Genomic DNA, 12,642 nt, shown 5'->3' on the forward strand with positions numbered 1-12,642 from the left:
TATGACTGAGTAGTATTCCATCATAGATATACCACGGTTTCTTTATCCACTTGCTGATTGATCGGCCTTTGGGCTGGTTCCACATCTTTGCAACCTTATTTTCTTATCTGTAAAATGGAGATTCTGTAGCCCTCCTGAGAGTCTTATGGGAAAACTTAAATGCAAGTATTTGTAAAGGGCTTTGCATGGTGCTGAGCACATAGTGAATAATCCACTACTGTCCACATGCCACGTTCACCTGCCAACAAGTAGATTCTGGGCATCTGTATCCTGTGCAGGGTCTTTCCTATATGTTCAAGGATGAGTAAGGCAGTCCCTGCCTTCCCAGAACTTTCCAGGCATGGTTAGTGGTCCTCAGCTGGGCATATCTCAGCACATCAGAATCATCCGGGAACCCCCGTCTCCTGCCAGAGATTCCACAGCACAGGTATCTCTGAAGTTCCAGCTACTCAAGAGGCTGAGGTGGGAGGATCGCTTTGGCCCAGGAGTTCCAGGCCAGCCTGGGCAACACAGCTAGACCTCAACTTAAAAAAAAAAAAAAAATGAAGGTGGCTCTGAACCAAGACTGTGGGGGCTCTGAACCAAGACTGTGGGGTCTCTGGGGGTAGAGAGTGGCACATGCCCCATAGAGGAAACTCTGGAATTAGACTGGAGCTGTTCTCTGAGAAACCCAGGGTAAGGGCTAGGACTGTTCTCAGGGAAGAAGAACTGGAGACAGAGGAAGCTATTGTACATAGGAATACTCAGTTGCAGGTGAATATCTACTTAAAAGCAACAACGATAAGAATTATTGTTGCCACAAGTCACGATCACCAGTGTGCTCTTCCTGTTCCAGTGAACTGGTTTAGGGGAGGTGGGGGAGATGAGTGAGTGTGTGACACCAGGTCCTTCCTGCCCCATTGGGGACTTGCTTTGCCGGAGGACAGTGGTGGGGGCGTGCCTGGCTCAAGGGCTCTTGGATAAGGCTCCATTTGGGAGGTGATGTGGGAGCCGAACTTTTTTTCTTTGAGACGGAGTCTCACTCTGTTGCCCAGGCTGTAGTGCAGTGGCACAATCTTGGCTCACTGCAACCTCCGCCTCATGTGTTCAAGCGATTCTCCTGCCTCAGCCTCCAGAGTAGCTGGGACTATAGGCATGTGCTACCATGCCTGGCTATTTTTTTTTTTTTTCTTTTAGCAGAGATGGGGTTTCACCATGTTGCCTAGGCTGGTCTTGAACTCCTAAACTTAGGCAATCCATCCGCCTCGGCCTCCCAAAGTGCCTGGCAGGAGCTGGACTTTTAATCCTGAGTATGGGAGAGGTATCATGATGACCTGGAGGCATCTCCGAGAGGGGCAGGCACAGGCAACTCGATGTCGGGGTGGGGAGTTCAAGAGAAGAGGCTGGAGGTTGGCAGGGACCAGGTCATGGAGGGCCTGGAGCCAGCGCAAGAATGAGAGGTGACGTGCAAGTCTGGGGGTGGTGCAAGGCCTTGGGGTGGCAGCAGTCAAGCAGGAAGCATGCCTGGCTGCCCATCCCCCTCTCTTGGGTTACGCCCTTGGCTTCTTCAGCCTTTATTCGGGCATTTATTTAATTACTTCTCAGTCTGTAGGTTCACTCCTTCCTTCTTTCAACAAAAATCATGAATGCCAATTTCACACGTCATACCCAGGCCCCAGCATGCCCTGAGAAGCCCTTCCACGGCCACTGGCTGGACACTCACATAGGCAGCGGCCCCAGCACAGGATGTGGGCTTCAGGCTCTGTGGTGGAGGGAAGATGGGGCTGGGAATGCCTTGGGGGCACCTTCCTCTGCAGAGAAGAGGCACTGTGCAGAACACCTGCCCCTTACCCTGAGGACAGCCTCTGCATCCTGGAGCCCAGATCTGGAGAATGAGTTCTGGGAACTGTGGGAGCAGTGGTGGGGGCAAGAAAGTAGTGGCCGTGGGACCTGGCTGCCCGGGTGCACATCCTGGACTGAGGGCACGTCATTCCACTGGCTACAGCCGTGGCTCCCTCATGGCTGAATGCCCAGGCTGCAAAGATTTTTTGGGGAGCAGGGAGTTTAGCCAAGACATGTGTGAAGTTGCTGGGCACAAAACAGGCACTTGAGAAATGGCGATGTGGCATCTGGAAGAGGCAGAGGGCTCGGGTGGGACGGCAAAGCCTTTCAGGGGTGACTGAAATCAGTCATGTCTTGAAGATGAGGCCCCTGTTCCTAAAGCATCCCCAAGGCTTGGTTTCCAGCTGGAATTAACTCCCCGTGGTGACAGCTCCTGGGAAAAGTCCCTCCCTCCGAGTTGCCAGGCAGAAGCGGCGACAGACAAATGGGTCCCGTGTCTTCCTGGGCTGCTGCAGATCCTTGGGGGGATCCTGGGCGGGCAGAGGTGAGGTATCCTTGGCACTTCCTGCTCTTCCAGTTTAGGCTCAGGCTCCACGGCTGGCTTTAGGCTTGGTTTTGTCTCCAGGGCCCAGAATCTACTGTGTGTGTGTGTGTGTGTGTGTGTGACAGAGTAAGAGTGAGAGGCCTCTAGCCCTGCTAATTGGGTCTGTGACCTTCTGCTTGTGTGTTTGGACGGCTGGCTGCTCAGGGAGTGGGCCCTGGCAGCCTGCCAGGGGGTAGAACCCAGACAGCTGCCCCTACCCCCTGGGGCCGAGGGCCCAGCTGGCATCTTGGAGACTTGCTCCTGGGGCTGAGCGCAGTTCCTGGCTCTTAGAGGGCCGGGGATGCACTAGCAGCTTCATACACATGTCCTAATCACACCTGGCACACAGTAGGTGCTCTTTACCTGTTTGTGGTTGTTACCGGACGCCCCTCCCCTGCCTCCCAGGTGCTTGACTGCAAGCTGCACTCTGCCTTCAGATTCCTTTGTTCATTCACCCAGGAAACATCTCAGAGCAGAGGTCTGGGCTCGGATGTGGTCCAGGAGTTGGAGAGTCAAAGCTGAGGAGGAGCTCATAAACTACTGGTGTGCCTGGCGTGTGTGTGTGTGTGTGCGCGTGAGATAAAGAGAAAACTACAACATGGCCGGTCACCGCCAGATCAGGAGACACGCAGAGGATTGTGGGCATGGGAGGGAGGAGAGTGGGTGGTTCGTGGGGGAGGTGTTGGGGTGTCGGAGTTCTGAGGCTGTGGCGGCCACCTCAGGAGATAAGGCCAGGAGGGAGGCCACACGCTCTGCTCACTCAGGATGCCAGTTCCTCCTGTGGGCCTTTCCCCAGCCACACTCCTGGAGATGTTAATAGGCATCATGTTAAGAAAGGAGGGCCAGGAGACATGCCCAGAGCCTCCGGGCTGGTGCCTGGTGGGCCAGGAGGCTGACTCAGGCCTGTTGGATGCCAGAGCTCTGCCCATGCACCAGGCCGCCATACAAATGATGGGCCCATGCCCCCAGGGCAGCTGTGGGGCTGTGCAGGAGGGAAAGTGCTTTACCCCTGTGTGATCCACAGCTGGGAGCAACTGAACTGCTGAGGCTGTGCTGAGCTCAGGCCCGAGGAGGGCGAGGCCGTTGAACGTGCACAAGCGGCACGCCAGCTTTTGCCAGAGCATGTGTGCGAGCACCCAGAGTCCCTTGCAAAGCGTTCTGAGACCTGGGCTTCAGGCGGAGTTTTCTCACTAAATGCGTCTGGCAGCTTCTTCTGATCTTATTTTAATCTTCTGGGGCTTTGGTGCTGGGGTCACGCAGTGCAATTCAGAGGATCAGACACTCCAATTCCTAGGCAGCAAGGGCTGGGCATTTGGGGTACAGACTGTCTACCTAGCTAGCATGGCCTGCAGAAGTTTTCCTTGTCCAGAAGGATTCGGACACATGTTTGAATGCCAGTCACATGTTCCTCTGGGTCCCTCAGAATCAGATGTCCGGGAGTCCAGTTCTGGTGAGGGTATAAGGTGGTACAACTCTTCAGAAAGTTATCTAGCAATATGGAGCAGAAATCTTCTTACAACTGGTTAAGGGTAAAGGCTTTTGGTATTAACGAGGCATGTGTGAGGCTCAGGTCTGCTACTAACTAGCTGTGTGACCAAGGACAGTGATAATCTCTTGAAGTCTCAGCTATTTCTATAAAATAGAACTCATAAGAGCTCCCCTACATATTTCTTGTGAGGATTCAATGAAATCGTGTATGGAAAGTGCTTAGCACATTCCCAGTTAATGGGAGTTGTCAATAATTCCGTTTCTTTTTTCTCTTTTTTTAGAGTCTCACTCTGTTGCCCAGGTTGGAAGGCAGTGGCATGATCTCTGCTCACTGCAACCTCTGCCTCCCGGGTTCAAGTGATTCTCCTGCCTCAGGCTCCCGAGTAGCTGAGATCATAAGCGTGTGCAACCACGCCCGCCTAATTTTTGTATGTTTAGTAGAGATGGAGCTTCGCCATGTTGGCCAGGCTGGTGTCGAACTCCTGACCTCAAGTGGTCCACCCACCTCGGCCTCCCAAAGTACTGGGATACAAGCATAAGCCACCGTGCCCGGCCCAGAATAAGGATATTTACTCTGGCATTTTTTATATTAATGAAAACCTAGAAAGGATCTAAAGATCCAGTATGAGGGCAATAGTTAGGCAGACCATGAGCATATGCACAATGAGATCCTCTGCAGTCATAGACAATAGGGGTTACAGAGACACACGGAACAAGTCCACATGCTGGCATATTGCAAGGAAGTTGCAGCTCTGTAAAAGACATGCAGGATAAAGACTGGGCAGGGATCTCCAGGAATGCTAATATGTAGTGGAATGAAAGTAATGGGATTCAGAATGAATTTGTCTCTTTTCCCTAACATTCCAGATTGTCTATCAGGCTACTGGGTAATTTTTACAAACCAAAAATTACCTGAAAAGAGCAGATTTTGCATGGATCTGGCCAGAGAGGTGAGCTGGGCGCAGCCCTGGGCCCTGCTGGCTGAGTTTGGACCCTTCTTACTTAGTACAGTGGAACTTCAAATAACCAGGATGCAGCCAGTCAAGACCCTCATGTGACTGGAGGGTGTTCAGTGTCTCATCCATTAGGAGACAAGGTGTGCAGTAGAAAGCACTTGGCTCTGCATGCAGGTGGTCAGGAGGGCACCTCAGATCCACAACCAGCTGCAAGCCCCTGAACCCTTAAGACTCAGAAGACAGCCCTACCTCTGGGCTGTGAAGATTAAACAGGTGGCAGGTGCCTATAATTATCTCCCTCCATACTCTCAGCAACTCTGTGAGGGCCAGTGCCCCAGCCCCTACTGCCACCTCCCAGCAGGGAACAAATGACTAGCTGCCTGGCAGAGAGATGCACCCCGGGATCAGTGTGTCACTCCCTGCCTTGGCCTTAGTCTGCACACAGTGTGCCATCATGAGGGGCCCGGTGGCTCAGACCACAGCGCTGCCTTTCAGAGCCTGTCACTGTTTTTTTTTTCTTTTGAGACAGAGTCTTGCTCTGTCGTCCAGGCTGGAGTGCAGTGGCGCAATCTTGGCTCACTGCCAGCTCTGCCTCCCGGGTTCACGCCATTCTCCTGCCTCAGCCTCCCGAGTAGCTGGGACTACAGGCGCCCGCCACCACGCCCGGCTAATTTTTTGTATTTTTTTTTAGTAGAGATGGGGTTTCACTGTGTTAGCCAGGATGATCTTGATCTCCTGACCTCGTGATCCGCCCGCCTCGGCCTCCCAAAGTGCTGGGATTACAGGCGTGAGCCACCGCGCCCGGCCGCCATTGGCTCTTTCTCAGCACCCAGTTGGATGGGCAATTCCCCTATACCTGGCAGACCAAAAGGAAGATAACTTGGGGCCTGGCAGCCGTGCTGCACCCCATGGAAATCACCACACAGCTTTTTTTTTTTTTTGGAGACAGAGTCTTGTTCTGTTACTCAGGCTGGAGTGCAATGGCATGATCTCGGCTCACTGCAAGCTCCACCTCCTATGTTCAAGTGATTCTCCTGCCTCAGCCTCCCTAGTAACTGGGATTACAAGCATGTGTCACCACACCCAGCTAATTTTTTGTGTTTTTAGTAGAGATGGGGTTTCACTGTGTTAGCCAGGCTGGTCTTGAACTCCTGACCTCAAGTGATCTGCCTGCCTCGGCCTACCAAGGTGCTGGGATTACAGGTGTGAGCCACCGTGCCTGGCCATGGCCCGCTTTTAATAGGAGGGCAGCTGTGAACCTCACTGTGCTCACTGCCATAGCCATCGTCCCCACTAGTCAGAGAAGCACATAAGGATAATTAGGTCTTAACAAAAAGCCTGGATAGTAGAGAAGAATGGACCAGGCCTCTGTCATCAGACAGCTGATCCTACCATTTTCTGGCCCTGAGAAACCTTGGGCAAGTTATGAAAGTCTCTTTGAGCCTCAGTTTTTCTGTCTGTTCAATGGGAAAGCTACCACCTACCTTTGACAATCTTTTTTATTTTATTTTTTGAGATAGGGTCTTGCTCTGAGGCCCAGGATGGTGTGCAGTGTCATGATCTCAGCTCACTGCAACCTTCAACTCCCCAGGGCTCATGCAATTCTCATGGCACACACTACCATGCCCAGCTAATATCTCTGACAATCTTAAGGGATGTTGGTGAATGTCTGCCGCCCCAGTCCTCTTAAGTTTCCCAAGCACTTTGATATTCCCAGTGGAGATGAAGATCTGTGATTCAAGAAAACCCAGGCCAGATTAAAGGGCCAGGCACCGAGTCCGTGTGCCCAACACGGAACCACCACCTGACAAAGGCCCATTAGGATCAGGCCCCTGCTGCTGGCCTGGCTTCTCACATCTCCCAATACAACGCCGACAGATTGGTGGAGCCGGTTTCTTCCCCCTCCCCCGAACAATATTTTATGAGGAGTCTGTTTTATTAAAATATTTTCCGCTGGATGCTTCCTGTGTTTCAAGAAGTTGGTCCTGCCAGCTGGAGCTGATGACAGTTGAGAAAAACACATCCAAGTGCTGTTGTGACATGGCATTTGGAAGGGGCGGAGCACAGTGGGGGGGTGGGGAGGCAGCATGGGAAGAGGCGTAGAAAAACACCCGGGCTGCACCAGAAATACCACTGGTATTATGGGAGAACAACTTCCCCTTCCTCGTTAAACAAACGTGAACAGAAACCCTTGGAAAGATGTCCTGAAACGTACCCCTCAGTCTCCTTGTGGGCCCGAGCCGCTGTGACGTACGCTCACAGAAAACCTGTCATTTGTTTTCTATCACTGTTAGTTTGCCAACCACCAAACAGGCTCCCATGCTCCACTGGTTTATTTCAACCCCAAATATTTCCCAACAGGAGTAGAAAACAGGGCATATTAAACAAACAACAAACCAACCAACCAACAAAACTAAAAGTGATACTGACACAGTTCAGGTGATAAGCAGGAAAATGGGATTATCAGACACCGGCTCTTTGGCACACACTGCGGAGTCAGCCCCTCTGCCCAGTCTGGAAAAGCAACGGCGTAAGTCAATGTGATGAAGAGGTCCAGCCTCTCGTCAGGAACTTGGCCGCAAAATGGGTAATGCTTTTCTGTAGGATGTGGAGTGTAGCTGGTGTTGCAATGGTGTTTCTGTGTAATGCAAGAATATTCTGGGTTTACAACTCAATATCAACAGGCCTGTGACCCTGTATCCTGGTACAGTGTCTAAAAGGTTTAGTCCAGTTTTAAAGAGGTGACTTCAAAGAAATGTGACAAATTTCATCCCCTTAAGGAGGAATCTTTAGTCCAAGGCAGTCAGGTGTCATGCAGTATTCTCTCCATAAGGGGGCAATCATAATCCATCCCTCAATGTTCCCACCAGGCTATTGTGCAGAGCAAAAGTTAAACTTAACCCAGCTTCAGGAGTCCTCTCTTCCAAATGTCTCATAACTGAGCATCCTTGTGTGCGAGCACGCACACGCGCGCGCGCACACACACACACACACACACATATAATTCCAGAACTTTCTGGGCAAAGTCTGAGGGCTGTCTGGGTGGGCTGGTTCCTTAAAGACCGTACCCTCACTATCAACCAGAAAATCCTGGAGAGCTGAAGTGAACTGCAACTTGGGTTAGGCCCCAGTCTGACAGTTCAAAATCATTTTTTTTCCTTCTTGCTCCAATTCTGACTGGGACCTGCCATGTCCCTTACCTTCTTTCCCTGAGACATTTTCTGAGAGCCAGACAGACATGGGAGCCTTCCCCTTTCCACCCAAAGGACTTCAGGATACCTAGAGTAATTTTTCTGACTCCTCCAACAATCCTAGACCAAGATGAACTCATGCACTTTTTCAAGACATCACAGGAAGTCAGCGTGTAGCCGCTGAGTTGTCTGGATAGAGACCGAGGGCTCTTTTGCGGACAAAGGGAAACAGCGCTACCTTCTGCAGATGGCTCTGGTCTGGACTCGGGGCTGTCTGCAGCCTTCTGCCTCACCCCCCAACAGGCAGCTCCACTTCAGGCCACTGCTTGTCTTTCTGCCCCCCTCATTCACCTCATCTACCCCACACCTCCTGAGCAGGTGACTCTAGGACAGTCCTACGGGAGGTGCTGGGCAGAACACCCAGGGAGCTCCGCGTCTCAGGGAGATGGGTAAGAAAAACCACAGTAACATAAACGCTCCCGCACAGGTGGGCAAAGGGTCCTGGTGGGACTGGGGCAGTGGATAAGGGCAGTCCTGTGTACAGATCTCGGCCATGGAGGCCTAGGAAGGTGGGTGGATCCAGTTGGACACTTGGCCTCCTTCACCAGGTTCTAACCCTCACCTACTGACTCGGCATCTTCGGCACAAGAGGCCTAGGACCTTCTTCTGAACCCAGCAAAGTACCCTTGGGACCCCACCCCTCAAAATCCAGCCCAAGTGCCTGGCTCCCTGGCCTCTGGGGCCTCCCAATGGTGTGACAACCAGACCGAGTAAAAGATCAAGCCCTGTTCCCTGAATGACCCCTTTGTGAAACACCCGCTGGGAGCCCCGGGGAAGCCTCACAAAGGCCCGGGGCTACACGCTTGGGCTCCACAAAGTGTTGGCCCCGCAGACACAGGGTTCTTGCAGACAGAGGGGAGAGGCATGACACTCACTGCTCAGGGCTCGGCACAGACGTCCTCCGGCCTTCCACTGCGATGTTGCTCTTTGGTCTCTTAACAACATGTGGACGAGGTGGGCGCACCTAGAGGGGGTATGGGGGAGACCCCCAAGAAGGAGTGAGTTGGAAAAGCCATACAGGAACATTCTGAACATTTGGATAAATGACATCCCCCAAAAATGTTTAGGGATTTTCAAAGCTACAGGCTACAAAAGCCCAGCCCATCACAGAAACATCACCATCTTAACAGGCAGCAGATAGACATGTTAACTGGAATTCTGTGGCCTATTCAAATCAGAAAAGTGCTCCTGGAAAGCTCGGTTTCTTCATCTGCAAGATGAGGATAGTTCCACTGGCCTCCTTGCAGGGCTGCGGTGAGGGTCCAATGAGACGATGCCTACACAGGACCCGGAACAAAGAGGCCCTTATCAATGACAATTCCCTCTCATCTTCCTCTGACGCCCAGAAGCTGGTTTTGTAGAAAGAAACAGTTGCGCTCACACTTGTTTTTAGGGTACACATGCTTAGTTTGCTGTTTTTACAACAGAATCACAGGGTGCTTATTTTCCTCTCTAAATAAGAGAGGCATGAGAGAGTGCCACTACAAATCGTCTTTCTGCTTCCCAGGGCATCCCTGTGCCAGTCCTCCCAGCAGGGTTCAGCCTGGATGCTGCCCATCTTGTGTAGCTACATGCACTGAGCAGACCTAGTGGGAGGGTCTGCAGTGGGCACATCAGGAAGGACCCAGCTTCCTAACCCCACAGCTGCTGCAGCAGCGGGATGGGTTTTTCTGACCCTCTGCCTCTGAAAGCCAAGATGAGGGCCCACAGAGAAAGACACCCTCATCCCCTGCCAGAGTTCATGATGGATGTTAGGCTGAGAATTTCTAGGTGCCCTTAGAAGGATACTCATTTGGTCCAGTCGACATTACATGGCTTTAAATTTGGCATGGTCATCTCTGTACACTCCCAGTGCCTGAGAGGGATGGGTTGAGAGCTAAGCTGAGAAAGTCTATCTCTGAATTTCATTGCTGATAAAAACAACCGAGCCTGCCGGGGCAGGGGGCTTGCTTTCTCCATGGATGGGATGCCACAACTGCTGAGTTTCCAGGACAAGACAGGGAAGGAAAGCAGGCACACACTCCATTTCCTGCCCGCCCTTTTTCCTGAACATTGCAACCCCCACCCCCCAGAAGCTTGTCGGTGACATGGCACAGTGGCTTAGGAACACAGATGACAGAAGCTGGCTGCATAAAAGACAAGTCTTTATGGAGTCTTGTCAAGGCCTTAGGTCTGTGCACGTCTGATCTAACCAAAGTTTTTCCTGTGGAGTGGCCAGTCTGATCTCAGACAGGTTTGGCATATCAGGGATGTGGTAAACACCAAAGGCATCCCACCAAACTCGCTGTCTCCATCTGTGGGGTGATTGTGAAGAGCAGATACAGGGAAAGTTCCCCCAAGGGGTCTGGTACACAATGGGGGCTCAATAAATGCTCATCCTGCTCCTCTGTGACCTGGATGTCGCTTCTCGTCAACAGCAAAAGGAAGACAACGAGTGGGTGTCTCTGAATTACAAGATGAGTTTTAGGATTCTCTTATCCCTGCCTCGCATTCTGTGGACTGCCTGGTATGTCATGGTCGCTCAGCAAGATTTTTAGGAACAAATGAATGTTGCTGCTTGGAATCTGAGAAGTGCATAATGACGTTGCTAGTATCATCGTGATTAGAACCGTGCCTGCCACACAGCTCACATTCAGTCAACATGTGCTGCATAAACAAGTGGATATCCCTGCACTCCTTCTAACTCTGCACTGGTTTCCCCAGCTCTGGCAGCTGGTCAACAGGGTCACCTGGCTGGAATGATCGCCACCCCCAACTTCTCCCCACAAAAGCAAGAGTGTGGGTAGGGTGAAGGAGCAGTTCTGCCCCTGCCCCGGGGGGCCCTGGGGCAGAGCTTTCAGGAAAGGTCAGACTTTAAGGCCTGTCAGCTCATCCTTGCACAGGGCTGCTCCTTGCTACAATAAAGGCGGGTTAAGAATGTGAACTTGTGGCTGAAATGGGGGGATTAAGTTTGTGGCAACTTCAACTGAACTTGCAACGTGGTGAAACATGGGGAAAAAGAACAACAGAGCTAATTAGACGAGCTGAGCTGTCAGAGTGCCGCTGAATGGCTCAGCGCCAACAAACAAAAGGAATGGGTTGGCAATCAGCGGGATCGGTGGAGGAGACTGCTTCATTAGGGATGATAAAACAGACAGAGCGGGGGGAGGGGTGGGGAGCACGGAGCTGGAGCCTCGGAGGCTGGGGAGGGAGAGAAAGACACGCCAGCCCCAGAGGCGGTTGGTCACCAGCATGGCTGCCAATCCACCCAGAGTCACACACACCTGACTAATGTGGACAAAGCCAGACACAAAATTACACTCACAGACATGACCATCCCGAGATACCATCGAGGCCTCCAGACTTCCATGTACACACTATCTCACAAATACACACTCACAGAGGCACGCGCAAGAGGTGAAGGCACACGTACGAATCACACACACGCACCCTCACACGCGCATGGTGGCAGATCACAACCAGGCACAGACATACACAGACAAAATGGTTTAATGAAGCCCGAATCACAGACGATGCAGACAAGTCTCGTCATATTTCGGCGATCACACCCCTCTTTCCGGGGTGCTTAGGAAGGGTGGGTATTGGGGATGAAGGAAGAAACCCACAGGCACACACAACAGTGACCGGCCCCACCGGTGTGAGGATCCCAGCCGCGTCAGGGGAGAAAATGCTAAACAGAGATTTCCAGCTCTGTTCAAGGGGGACTGGAGGGGAAACTTGGGAAGCCAGCCAATTCCCCACTGGATTTAAAACCTGAGAAATCTAAGTCGGCAGGGTTAAATGTGTATTGAATACAAAAGCACTGAGTACATCTGATTTTAATGGTGAGCAAGAAATAATAAATACAGAGCTTATAAAGCGCTTCACACGCAGGCTGAGGGCAGCCTGCCTCTCCCTGGCAGGCCCCAACCCATGCCCCTTCGTCCAGGAGACACTGGCATGGTTTTCTTCTGCTCTTTCCTTTTTCTTCTTTTTAAAAAGAAAACCCAAATCCTCGGGTAACATCTGAACTCCAGCCACAGGTGCCAGGCTACAAAGCTCCTTCCAGAAAGGCTGAATGGCTAGACCCTCCCCCGCCCCTGCTACCCTGGGCCAACGGCTGCACTTCTGTCTGGAACGTTTGTGGCTACGTGACCCAGCAAAGCCACTCTGGAGGCTGATGGCTACTGACATGGGAGCTTGGTAGGCTGTCCTCTTCGAGGCCCTTGTGGGTTCCATATGCCGAGTCTCCCCGGTTCTCACCTAGTCTGTAGCCGTGTCCCCTGGAAATGCTTGCATAAATGCATGTAGAATAAATGGTCCGTAGGGGCCCAGAAAACACAAACCTTCTATGACTCCCAAATTGGCCTCTTAGTGGTGTTGCTTGGCAGAATAAGTTCGGGGGACATGCCAGGGACTATGCTAGGCGCTATACGTACACAACCTCATTACCCTTACCAGGTGGTATTGTTAAACCCATTTTATAGATGATGAAACTAAGGCTTAGAGAAGGGGAGGATCCTGCCTAAGGTCGCACAGCCAGGAAGTGGCCAAGCTGTAATTC

The 12,642-nt window shown here is 51.9% G+C and overlaps 1 protein-coding gene across 7 annotated transcripts in view; it reads right to left on the reverse strand.

Moving 5' to 3' along the window:
• DENND1A (DENN domain containing 1A) overlaps nucleotides 1-12,642 on the reverse strand; it is a 551,140-nt gene that overhangs the window by 14,086 nt on the left and 524,412 nt on the right. For 5 of the 7 annotated variants that reach the window (XM_058445765.1, XM_058445767.1, XM_058445766.1 and 2 more), the window contains one exon: nucleotides 8,975-9,063. In XM_058445765.1, the coding sequence (XP_058301748.1) occupies nucleotides 8,975-9,063 (89 nt within the window). Of the gene's footprint in view, nucleotides 1-6,933; nucleotides 7,487-8,974; nucleotides 9,064-9,249; nucleotides 9,377-12,642 lie in introns of those variants that run through there. The other 2 variants (XM_032165094.2, XM_058445771.1) reach the window with 2 other exon arrangements.

Source organism: Hylobates moloch, unplaced genomic scaffold (assembly GCF_009828535.3).
Source record: "Hylobates moloch isolate HMO894 unplaced genomic scaffold, HMol_V3 SCAFFOLD_10, whole genome shotgun sequence".
Taxonomy (NCBI): Eukaryota; Metazoa; Chordata; class Mammalia; order Primates; family Hylobatidae; genus Hylobates; species Hylobates moloch.